This window comes from Lupinus angustifolius, unplaced genomic scaffold (genome assembly GCF_001865875.1).
Source record: "Lupinus angustifolius cultivar Tanjil unplaced genomic scaffold, LupAngTanjil_v1.0 Scaffold_146_6, whole genome shotgun sequence".
In the NCBI taxonomy this organism is placed as follows: domain Eukaryota; kingdom Viridiplantae; phylum Streptophyta; class Magnoliopsida; order Fabales; family Fabaceae; genus Lupinus; species Lupinus angustifolius.
This window is the reverse complement of record NW_017725686.1, coordinates 23967-37677: the sequence shown is the minus strand read 5'-3', so window position 1 is coordinate 37677 and position 13711 is coordinate 23967. Positions and strand designations below refer to the sequence as shown.

General features: G+C 35.0%; 1 protein-coding gene across 1 annotated transcript; it reads left to right on the top strand.

Annotated features, from left to right (window-relative positions):
* Positions 1-311: 311 nt before the first annotated feature.
* On the top strand, positions 312-9704 carry LOC109340173 (SRSF protein kinase 1-like). The gene is made up of 4 exons (XM_019577762.1): positions 312-776; positions 1648-2610; positions 8886-8933; positions 9016-9704. The coding sequence occupies exons 1-4, from the start codon at positions 585-587 to the stop codon at positions 9442-9444; spliced, it is 1632 nt and encodes a 543-aa protein (XP_019433307.1). The 5' UTR covers positions 312-584; the 3' UTR covers positions 9445-9704.
* Positions 9705-13711: the final 4007 nt, after the last annotated feature.

Sequence of the window (13711 nt, the reverse complement as noted above, 5' to 3'; positions counted from 1 at the left end):
AACACTTTTTTATTAATAAATTTAAAATTAAAGATAATAAAAATATATTTTAAATTGAAAATATAAATTATAAGTGTAATATTTATACACTAATAATGTAAATATTTATACATGTGCATCATCATTCATTTGTATTACTTTATTTAAACGTTAACTATGATTAAAAATGAATGAGAAATAATATAATAATAATATAAAAAACTTTTACACTATTAACATATACATATTTTTTTCATAAATTATTAGCTTATATGATATAAAATAAAATTTTACTATAAAAGGTAGGACAAAAAAAAAAGGTGAATACTATGCATAAGGATTAAGAATAAGATAACATCTCACTGAATTAAATCAACTGGGAAGTGAAATTAAGAGAAACTCCCAACTCATCATTTCACCGCTTCACGCCACATCCTCTATCTCTTCTCTCCCTTTCTCACACAACACTCTCAGAACAAAAACCAAACCCTCAAACTTAAACACATACACAAATGAAACAAACTCGTTACAACACTTTCCCATAAGCTAAACCCTCAAACCATTCGACTCTATCGATTCATTGTTCGTTTGAGGGATCGATCGAAATGGGGGACAAGCAAGAAGACGAGAGCAGCGATTTCACGTCCGAGGATGAAGGAACTGAGGATTATCGACGAGGTGGTTACCACGCTGTACGAATTAGCGACACCTTCAAGAATGGTCGCTATGTTGTTCAAAGCAAACTTGGTTGGGGCCACTTTTCCACTGTTTGGCTCGCTTGGGATACCCAATACTCCGTATATATCTTCCTCACTCTCAAAATCTTTTTTTTTCTTGGGTTTCATTTTTTTTCAATTTTGTAGTTGTTAAATGAAGCATATTTTTGCCAAAACTAAAGGAGACTTTTTCTGTCAATAGGTTTTTTTAGTGAAGTTATATGGTAGGATAAGTTATAATCTATATTATACAAGACATATCGTTGATTGATCCATATTCGATAAAGTTTTACTTTGACTGTTTAGGCTTAGGACCTTTTATTCTGGCCTTAGGACCTTTTATGTATAGCATTAAACACACATAGGAAGGTTTGTTGTTGTTGTTGTATACAAGACATGATCAATAATGAGTGCAAGACTTTGGCATTTGGCAACTATTTATTTGACTTTTCTAGAGTAAAATGGGAATAGTTATTTAATATTCGCGTAAAAGAAAATCATTTCTGTTGATATTTGATCTTTTTGCCCCAAATTGATCTTTGAGTTTGAACCTTGCTCATCAGGGCTGCAAAACCCTAGGAGAAAAAGATTGATTTTTTTTTCTCCTGCTAATAGGTTTGTTTTGGTTCAGTTATATGGTGGTCTCATTAATTTATAATCTACACAGAATACAAGGAATTGAGATTTAGCAAGTGCCAACTATTTATTTGTTATTGTCTCAGTAAATGGGAATAATTATATATTTTTTTAGCCATAGGGCAATATGCTTAGCTTTTTCTGAACTACTTTCCCTCTTAGATATGGTACCCATTAAGGATTTCATTGGCTGATAGTTACGTTTAATAGGATTTTAAATGTATTACAACTTATCCTGGCTAATGTATCCATCACAGTACCATATCAATTGCCTTGTGTTTTGCATCATTGATGTGACTACGTTTTAGATCTGCAGAAATATGTGGCTTTGAAAGTTCAGAAGAGTGCTCAGCATTACACAGAGGCAGCACTGGATGAGATTACAATTTTGCAACAGATTGCAGAGGGAGACCTGGATGATAAGAAATGTGTGGTGAAGCTTTTGGATCATTTCAAGCATTCTGGTCCGAATGGGCAGCATGTTTGCATGGTGTTTGAGTACCTTGGGGATAATCTTTTAACTCTTATCAAGTATTCTGATTATCGCGGAATGCCTATCAACATGGTTAAAGAGATATGCTTTCATATTTTGGTTGGGTTGGATTACTTACATAAGCAGCTTTCTATCATACATACCGACTTGAAACCTGAAAACATCCTCCTTTTATCAACGATAGATCCATCTAAGGATCCTAGAAAGTCTGGTGTTCCTCTTATTATTCCTAATACCAAAGATAAGACAGTACTGGAGTCAAGAGCTGCAAAAGAGACAAAAACATCGAATGGCGAGCTGATTAAGAATCATAAGAAAAATATTAAAAGAAAAGCTAAGCAAGCAGCTCATGGATGTGTGGGGAAGGACACTTCTGAAGGAGTTGATGGTAATCATGAAGCCTCTGGTGCTGTGGAATGTTCTCCAACTGCAAGTTCTTCAAGAGAACAGGCTTCTAGTTCTTCAGGCACTGGTCAGTTATTACATGCCGATGGAACAAAGTCAAAAGAGCAGGGTAACAAAAGAGGAAGTCGTACAATGAGACAGAAGTTGTTAGCATCAGCTGATCTCAAGTGCAAGCTAGTTGATTTTGGTAATGCTTGCTGGACATATAAACAGTTTACAAATGATATCCAGACAAGACAATATCGGTGCCCAGAGGTAATCCTTGGATCAAACTATTCTACTTCTGCAGATCTTTGGTCTTTTGCTTGCATTTGCTTTGAGCTGGCTACTGGAGATGTGCTATTTGATCCTCACAGTGGTGACAACTTCGATAGGGATGAGGTATGTATATTTTGTTTACACCCTTTAGTGAAATTTTTGGTTGTGGTCCATGAATTTGCGAAGAGGAGGTCAAAATTCAATGAAATGTATAAATTATAATATTTTGGAAATTGGATGTCAATTGTGTTGATAATGGCAATAAACCTACAACCTTCACTAGCACTGGAGGTCCTTGACCAGTTCTGTCCCTGGTCTGGGTTTTTCGACTATACTTCTCATCTGAGTTGAAAACACTACTTATAAGAATACTTTTTCTACCTTGAAGTTTTTGCGGAATTCGGATTTATTTCTATGTACTTCGTACAATAATACAAAGTAGGATGTATACACACTAGGAGATTAAGGCTGGGCGCTAATCTAGCCTAAGAATGTGGGAAGTTATTCTCCTTATAATTGCTAATCCTAATGAATAGGAAAGGCTACAAATTAGCTAATACTAATATACATTTTACAGACATAAGGCTATCATAAAACTACACAAATCAGAATATGTTGAATTTGTGCCAATGTTAACACTTCCCCTCAATCTGAGTGATAGATATCTATCATACATACCCAGATTGGATCTGATTGTCTTGTATGTGTGCCTTGGAAGAGCCTTTGCCAGAATGTCTGTTGTTTGCCTGCTTGTGACATGTGGTCAACACTTATGATCTCATGATCAATTTTCTCCTTAATGAAGTGTTTGTCAATTTCCACATGCTTTGCTATATCATAGTGAACCGGGTTCTTTGCAATGCTTATAGAAGCCTTGTTGTCACAAAATATTGTCATAGTGTTGTTACTGAATTCAGCTTCTGCACTACATCTAGCAACCATAGATTGTTTCTTACTTCTCCAAGTTACTGACTTTTCCCATACAATTATGCAATAGTTTGTAGTGGATTTCCTATCAGATAAACTCCCCGCTCAATCTAAGTCGGTATAGACTTCAATTCCATGGTTTGGGCTCTTCTGGAATTGGAGCGCGTGGCCAAGTGTACCCTTTAGGTATTGTAGGATTCTATTTAAAGTCTTCATGTGAGTCCCAGTCAGGTGGGACATGTAGCAACTAGCCAAGCTTACAGCAAAACCAATGTCGGGTCTAATGTGAATTAGATAGATTAATTTTCCAACTAGGCTTTGGTATCTATCCTTATCAGCTAGTACACTTTCTTCTTCACTTTGTTTCACGGGTTCTATGGGAGTATTGGCAGTGGCAGCTTTTCATTCAAGCATCTTCGTTTCTTTCAGTAAATCCAGAGTGTACTTCCTTTGAGAAACATAAATACCATCCCTTGTCAGAGCAATTTCAATCCCTAGAAAGTACTTGAGTTGGCCCAAATCTTTGACTTCAAATTATTTGGCTAAGATACTCTTGAGGTGGTTGATTTGATTATGATCATCTCCTATAATAATAATATCATTAACGTAGACAATAAATAACGCTATTTTTCTGTCCGTGAGATGCTTAGCAAACATAGTGTGGTCTGTTTGGCATTGGACAAAGCCATCTTCCCTGACAATTCTTGTTAGTCTATCAAACCATGCTTGGAGATTGTTTCAGGCCATATAGAGATTTATGGAGTTTGCATACCATGTTTGAGGTATTAGGAAGGCAATCTTTATATCTAATTGGTGTAGGGGCCAATCTAGATTTGCTGCCAAGGATAACAGAACGCAGACTGAGTTGAGTTTTCCCGTAGGTGCAAATGTCTCTTCATAGTCCACTCCATAGGATTGTGTAAAGCCCTTTGCAGCTAACCGGACCTTGTACCTGTTTATATTCCCATCAACATTGTGTTTAACTGAAAATATACACTTGCACCCCATTAGTCTCTTCCCTCCAGGTATGGTCGTGATTTCCCATGTGCTATTTTTTACCAGTAGTGCTATAAAATTAAATTTATGAAGTCAGACTTAATATTCTCTTTGATTTATGAATAAAATTATTATAATTTAGTATTTCAAGGGCTAGGCCCAACACAGCGATGCAGTGAAAATGGAGTCAGCGAGGCACAGGCCCAATTCACTAAACCATTCACTTTGGATATATATGAATATCTAAATTATATATGTGGTTTTCTATGCATATACATATGTATATATTAATATTAGTAAGCAGGATCTTACGAGTAGTGTTACGATCCTACGTTTACAATCTTTGACTCCACTCCTAATCCTAAGTAAACTCAATTTTAACTTTTTCAAGTTTCTTCTTCTATCATCTACGTTATACATTCTAGCCAACTCACTTGCCTTTCGGGTGTTGGAGCTGATGCTATACTAGAACATCTTGAATTTGACTTGTTAACATCCTTTGTTGTACCTTTCAAGGTATTAGGTTGCTAACGTCCAGATAAGAACATTACCCTGAAATTGAAAATAATACTAATAATAAATAATATTAAATAGGTAGCTGTTATTTCAGCACACTTCAGCTATGTTTTTGTGAACCAAATTCTTTATGTCCAAACTATGTGCTTCGACATGTAACAAAAATCATAAGTGGTGGCATGATTGTTGCTCTGCTCAGCTATTCCGAAACAAAGCAATTTTTTGGGTGATGAGCCCCTCTCTAGGGAAACATCCTTCCAGTTATCTACGCACTTAGAAACCTTATGAACCACTGGATCCAAATCCCAAAAGGTTGTAGCTTTATATAGTCAATAACGTGCTATAGTGGCATTGTGCAGCCAGGTCACAATTTACAACGCATCTGAGAGCACTTTCAGTCGCAGCAGCTACCTTCATGTGGGACTGAAATCTTGTTATTGTCCTTATTTTCTAATTGTTTCCTCTTTTGTTTAGGGTTTTTCGTCTCCTCCCCCAAATGATGCTGCATGTTTTTTTATAATATTTTCTTCATTGATTTTGGTTTTTTAGGCGAGCCTCGGCAGTGGTAGGTTAGACTTGTTTTGTTGCCTTGTGAGCTGGAGGTTATGAGTTGAAATCCTGGAATCAAACTCCACTTTGAGGGGGTAAGGGTGTGTGCATATACCTTCCCCGGGCCTATTAGGTGGGAGTCTTGTGTACTGGGCCACCATTTTTTATTTCGGACACTTTTTATTATGATTTTACCCTCTAATTCAGGAAATCACTATTCTGCCAAGAGTAGTCAATCCTGGATAACGGCATGGAGTGGCTGACCTAAAATAACGCTATAGCAGTTATTGTAAACATTATTTTTCACACGTGAAGATAGCTAATAACGGTGAATGAGTAATAACAAAAATCATAAAAATACAGTGGTGTGTTTGGCCCGAGAATGGATGAAACAGGCTGAAATAGACCAGAAACTGCATAAAACAAGTGTGGGATGCAGAAAACTTGCCTAAAGAGAATGCAGAAAGTGTAAAACAGGGATAGCTTGCTAGGAACCTATGTAGTCAATCCCGAATAGCGGCACGTAGGGACGGACCCTAAAACACCTTTGCAGAATAGTGGAATCACCACTACACTGAAGATTAGTGAAACCATATAAATAAGTGTCACCACACACATATAAATACTAAAAAATGATTATTTACCTAAGATTAAAAGTATATTCATCATTAATAAATAATCAACAACCACAGTATAGAATATAGAGCTATAGACACGATTACCATCGATCTAAGTCATGATTAACTAGATGGAAAAAATGGCGGTGGTCTATGATATACAAAGCAACCAGATAAGGAAAGAACAACAAAGTCTAAATACAAAAGAATGAAGTAAAAAAGCAATGGTGGTCTGCAAAGTACATAGCAAGACAACAACAAAATAAAAGTTTAAAAACAGATCAGTACGTAGAGCCTTGCTTGGTACAAGGGGCTATGATGAGAACTTTGCATGCCAGAGTCACCACAGGACAACTGGGTTACCTGAAAAGGGCTGAGTTTGGCATGAAAATTTGGTGGAATGACTTAAACTTAATATTAAGCTTCAGTTTTGTGGGGACTGGGTAGGTAGCTTAACTGATCGAAGATGAGTTTGTTACCCTAAATGATGAGTTCTAATTCAGAGAAGGTAGGAAATAAAAAGGAAGGCCTGATCAAATGTAGAAAATGACTTCAAATATTCTCAATAGAATGTGAAATGGCTAAAACAGAGGGCATCAAATGTTTATCCCTCGTATCAGATAGCATCAACGAAGGACAGGATAACAGCCGCCATTCCCAGTGATAGTGGCCCACGATTCACCGCTCCACCAAAATATGATGCAATGCTCTGCTGCGACACTGATGCAACGATGCAATAGCAATGCTATAGTATGCTGTTGTCTATAGTGCTAGGAAATTGTTGAAACATGGGCCGATAGATGGCTGAGAACTTGCATTTGTGAGTGCAGAAGGCTGCGAAAACTCCTCCTGTGCTATAGATTTGTGCAAGGAAGGAGGGTTTCTTCAATGCCATTTTGTGCAAGGAAGATCTCAGTTGGTGGCAGAGCATGTCTAATCAAGGGTAAAATTTAGATCTATTGAGTTTTAAGTGAAGCTAAAGAAGACATTTTACGTGATAGAGGGCAAGAATACTGTATCATGTCATATTGATGCTTCCTTGATCAGAGACCATAGCCTAATAATCCTACATTAGTACCCTTGATTAGATCCGTAACAGTAGCTCAGGAAATCATTTGATTGAGAACATCAGCCACTGCAGTAAACCATGTAAACCATATAGGAATGATGTTCCCCTTGCCTAGCTCCATCTTGGGCTTTAAACCCAGATCTAGACTCATCATCCAGGGTCCAACTTTTATATGAAGAACCATGTCGAAGAAATCCTGTCTGATTCAAGAATAGGCCTTCTTAAAATCTTGCTTGAAAATAGACCAAAATTTCTTTTTCTTTTGTCATCATCCACCACCTCATCTAGAACTAAAAACACTTTATCCAAAATTTCTCTTCCTGCTATAAAAGTACTGTGATTTCCCCAATGTGTTTAGGTACTTCATTCAATCTGACGATTGGTTCATTCTAGTAACCGATCTTTTGGGCTGATACTCCTCACCCGAATTTACCTGTCCTTCTTGGGCACTTGAGTAATTAAAGCAGAGTTCATACTCATTCTAACCTTATCCTTGCTATTGATTTCTGCTATCAACTTTGAGATGGCTTCCTTTAGCTACATCCCAACAATTCTGGAAAGGAAATTGCAAAACCATCATGCTGTTGCTCCAAACAGCTCTTTGATAAAAAATTGACTTCCATCCTCTAGCTCCAGCCCTTGATAAAAATTTCTCTTCTACCTGTAGTCATTCTATGAATCAATCTAGGTTCACACCCCCATCCTTAGTTCATTGAAGCCTAGATTTCTGCATCAAATTCCTTCCCCATATGCGAAGAGCTCTTCAAGCTCATTCTTGAAATTAGATGTCAAATTCCTCAGGTCCGAAGAAGGAGGCCCTTTTATTTGTAGGTTATCTAGATAATTGAACCTCTCTTGAATCTTGATAGCTCAGATTTTCATCCTAAAATACATTTCGGTTTCACTCTTTTAGCCTCTGCTTAAGTAGCTTCAACGTGTTCATTAATTAAAATCCTTCCCAGCCTTTCACCGTCGAAGATTTGATCTTTTCCCAACTTCTTTCACAACAGAATAAAAGTTGTGGGCAGAAACAAGTAGAGGCAACCTTTCCTGCAAAAAGGTCTGGAAATAGTCCTGCCAAGTTATTGGGAACAGTATAATTGGAATTGCACAATTTGGTATTCAATTTGTTGTCAAGTTGGTGGATGACACTTGAATCATTCTGGAATTACAATTAGGAAATCTTAGTAGAGACCAGCTTAGCCTCATGCAATAGATCTCCAATACAATAGAGCTTTGCCATGCCTAGGTCTTGTGGGATGATAGTCCATAGAAAACCATCTGCCACCGATGTCGCCTTCCTCTAATATCAACTATCAAGAAAAAAATCCCACGTAGAGAGATGACCTTCATAATGACTCTTGTGAATAGTGAATATTTTCTTCTTAAAAACTTTGAGACATAGTAGCCACCTGTTTTGTTTTTATGCTATTTTAAGCTTATTATTGGCTTGTTTTAGAAACTTTATGCATAACACTCCATCCATGCAAAATTTCTGCTGTAAATGACGTGGTGTTCTTTTTGTGCCGTTTAAAGTCACAACTTATTGGACGTGCTTATGCATTCCAATGTTAACATAACAGCTCTACTTCTTGGGGATTAACCATGTTTCCTTTTATTATGCTAGATTTTTTCTTCAGTGCTGGAATTTTATATACATTTTGCTTCACTTTGGACTTCAGTTTCTTACACAAGTTTGTTCTATCTTTATTTTCTCATCTCAGGACCACTTAGCTTTAATGATGGAACTTCTTGGAATGATGCCAAGGAAGGTAGTAATTTTGTTTTACTCATTTGTAAGCTCGTGTTCATTACAGCCATGGCTAACTTGAATATGCAAATTATGATTCTCAGATTGCACTGGGGGGCCGTTATTCCCGTGATTTTTTTAATAGATATGGTGATTTGAGGCATATCCGGAGGTTGCGATTCTGGCCCTTGAACAAGGTCCTCATGGAGAAATATGATTTTAGTGAGCAAGATGCAAATGACCTGACTGACTTTCTGGTTCCTATTCTTGACTTTGTTCCTGAGAAGCGGCCTACTGCCGGTGACTGCCTTCTCCATCCATGGATGAACGCAGGTTCGCGCCTTTTGGAGCCATCTGTGCCTTCTTCTAATCACAATCGAGCTGCTGATGCTGCCATTTCTGACCAAAAGATAAAGGATAAAGACGAAAGGGAGGCCTTGGAGGCAGGAATGGGAAATATTGCTATTAATTCAGATGCTAAACAACTCTTACCTTCTCCATCTAAGAAAGCCTTCCAAGGAAGCCACAAGTAGTTCATTACTTCATTTAGCTAGAACTCTTTCTTGTGTGACAGTTTTTATGTACTCGGAATTCCCCCTGCATTGTTTTTTCTCATTCAATGATGGCACTTGAAATTGTTTCGGGGGTAATTGGTTTAGCCGTGGATTGGTTGATGGGATGGCACATGTTCGTTACGGAGCATATCTTCTGTCCCGAACTATGTACGACTCACTTTATGTATCTTTTCATTCTCATTGGTCATAAAATATAAAGTTCAAATATATTTAATTCATGTATTAATTTTTGAGTAAATACTCATTTAAGTCTCGTGTTTTTCGATCTTACTAGTTTGGATCCTCAAAAATTGAAAATCCCAAAATGGTCGAATTTTTTTGAAATGGGGTTAAATTAGTCATTTTTAGTATGTTTTATAACATTTGAGATAGACTAATTTGACCTATATTTAAAATGTTTGGAACCATTTTGGGTTTTTCAAGTTTAGATGAATCAAATTAGTAAGATCAATAAATATAAAGGACTGAAATGTGTATTTATGCTTACTTTTTTTAGTTTTGACCAATGAAAAGTGGGTGATACTGGGACATTAGATGTGGCTTCAACATAGCATTTTAAACTAAGTTGGCTTCAACCATTCTGGTATGTCCTGCGTCTTTCTCCTTTGTTTTGTTTGTTATTCCCTTTGACGTGTTTGTGAAAAGTGTTCATTCTCATGTATTCTTGTACTAATTGATATTCTATGATATTAAAACATTAAAACATTTTCAAGTTAGTTTTAATTCTTAGTACCTGAGTTCTGATTCTAGTCTACAGCATTTCTTCATTTCATTTTAGTAATACGTATATCTATCTTCTTAGATGACATCATGTGAATTAGGCACCCTTTTTTAATGTTAATATTAAGAAGAGAGTTTTTAAAAAATCTGAGATAAATAAGAACAAGAGTTGAAAGAAATAGGAACAAGTAAGATTTATTAAAACCTCTCTGGAGGTTTGAATTAGAGTCAAATTTCTTGCATTTTTTAATTTAATAGAGGGCACATGTTAACATTTTACACTAATGTTTCATGCATCTGAAATATTTCACCGATATGAATAAACATCTTAAATCGTTTAAGGATATTTATATATATTATTAAGACTGTGTGAAACACATTCATAAGATTAAGATTGATCATATATAGTTTTAATAATTCTAAATAGATCAACATGATAGTATTGAATTACATAAGCCTCTAATATGTATACTTTAAGCATACTGGAAACTAGACAAGTATACTAAACTGTTGAATCTAATAAGATATTTACGGACGTCAATCTCAGAAGTCTTCACAAAACACTTGATAGTCATTTCTACAGTTAAAGTCTTATGATCAAATCTCACATTAAATTATTTTTCTTAAAAAGTCACCTAACACTAACACTTTAAATATTAAGGATATCCTATATTTGATTATGGAAAAATTTATTTTACCCAGCATACAATTTTCATGTTTGCGTAGCCTACCATCATTCATTTTCCATACCTAACTGCTCAAAACAACTAATAATTGAGGGTTGTAATTATTGAGTTTGAAACATAGATGAAATTTTTTTATCTTATGTTATCCTTTTTATACCTTTAAGGGTATGTTTGTGAGTTAAATTTTGGAAGGGATGAGAATGTTTGAGAGCCGTGAAATACACTGATAAAATAACTCCAAAGTCTTCATTTTCCTCTTATTCCCCTTATTGTAAGAACCTTTTCATTGGGTGAATTACCAATACTCTTAGTATTTTGAATTTTATGATCTCACATAAGAATACAAATGCATTGATATTTTTAGATCTTTTATTTTGGTATCTTTTAAGGGTCTGATTGTGAGTTAAGTTTTGGAGGCAAATAGAAAGTTTCAGAGTCATCTCACAACTGTATTTCATGGTACTGAAGTTTATCCTTTTCCTTCCATATCCTCTAAAACTAAACTTGCAAACGAGTCCTAAGGGTATCTATGGTATGATGATCTTTCTCAACCAAATCATTATAATTCCTTAAGGGACCTTTCATTTTCTCACAGATGAGGAGAATGGAAAATAGTTTATGAATTGGTGTGTTTGGGATCATATTCGTTTGTAAATATAAATTTCTCATTATCTCCATGAGCCAACTTGGATATCCACTCATTAAGTCCATATCAATTTTAGAAATCTTCTAAGTTGTCAAAATTAGACCACTTATTGTGTAACCCTATAAACGAATAGCCAATATAATTACATTAAATATATGATGTCCAAACATTAATTATAAATTATATATTTCTAACATCTATCACATGTGCTTCATATTTTCTTGAAACAATTATACCATATCCTTTTAGGCGATCATTTGTATGCAATTTGTATTTAGACTTCTCCTTATACAATTTGGTCCATCTTATACATTAACTAAAGAATCATCGTGACTTTCATAACAATCAAGCATGATTCTACCACGATGATCATCATAATATTATATTTAATGACATATATCAAATATGGATGGGTGGTATAAAAATTTCATGCAATGTAATATTAAACATGTCTATTTCCAACTGGTCCTACTTTAGTCTTTAGTAAGATCAATCTAAAATCTTTAATTGTAAAACAATAGTTACATATAAAAAATAAATAAGTAAAGTTCACATTAGAACAATAAATTGTCATCTTTATATATAAAACTAATATAACATGTCCAAATTAAACCATAAAATATATGAACTCCCACTAAACTAAGGTATCCTAAGTGTTGAGGATAGAGCACAATGCGGAAGCACATGATTGAATCAATTGAGAACAAAAGAGAAGCAAGTAAAGGATAAAAAAATAACACACAAGATTTAACGTGGAAAAACCCCTCAGTGTGAGGAAAAAAACCACGGGCGATCAAGAGCAAACTTCCACTATGTAAAAAAGAAGAGTACAAGAAATCCTCTTATAATGATGAGGACAAATGACAATATTTTTTCTCACAAATACTCTCTCAAATGGAACAAGAATTTTCACCAAGAATGCACTCACAATATATGTGTAAATGAAAGAGATGTTGTGTGTTGTGAAGATGATTTTGAAGCTCTCTATATGTGTCCTTTTATAGGCAAGCAAAGTCTTGGTATCTTGGATTCCAAGCATTGGATGCTTGGAAACAAAGCCATAAAAGTGACATAAAATGCTCTTAAAGAGAGCCATAAAATAGTCATAAAATTCTTTTAAGGCATAGAAATGAGAGGCATTAACACTAAGGAACAACACTCATATAAACAATGTGCTTATGAAAGACCTTAGATATCAAATCCTTAGACAATGGATCAAATAACATAAAATTTGTCTCTATATGTTCTATGAATGTTAGTCTCTTTTGAATACTTTCTTTAACAACTAGAAACTTGATGTTACCAAATTTTGACTTTATAAAACTCCTATTGTTGTTGGAGTAAAGAACTACATATTTGTTGTCACAATAAATTTTCAATGATATTTTAATGTCATTGACCATACGTAAGCCACCAACATATAGATGACATGTGTAGTTAATGCAGTAATAACAAACCAAATTCATGTAAACAAATCTGTTTAAATTGATTAGGTTATTGTTATTATAAAATCAAATCGAAATGTGATATGTAAACAAATTTGTTTAGATTGATTAGGTTGTTATTAGCCTAAAATCAAATCTGAATGTGATTTGTAAACAAATTTATTAAGATTTGAAGAACAATTTTTGTGAATATAAACAATGCAGTATTGATGAATAAAATATATGAATCCATTTCTTTACATGGTATCAGAGCCAACCAAAAAACAAATTGAGAAAATTTATTTGGCACACATGATGACTGAAAGTGAAAGTTCTGTGATATATTAAAGAACCGAATATGCTCAGAAGAAAAAGCCTTCACCTCAGATACTTGATAGTGGGGCATCAAATCACATGACAAGGGATTTGCAACACTTGTGTAACGTGAGGGAAGTGTCTGGATGTCCTGTTGGATTTCCAAATGGACACAGTGCCATCTCTACTAAGGAAGGAACAATAAAACTTTCTGATAATTTAAATCTTCAACATGTACTTTATGTACCTCAGTTCAAATGCAACTTGATTTCAATATCACAATTGTCAGATGACTCAAAATGTAATGTTCAGTTTACTAGTTATTTGTGTACTATAAAGGACCGAACCATGAAGATGTTGATTGGTTCGAGTGAACGAAGGAATGAACTCTATCTTTTTCAATAAGCCCCAAAAAAGAAGGTATACAAAGTTAA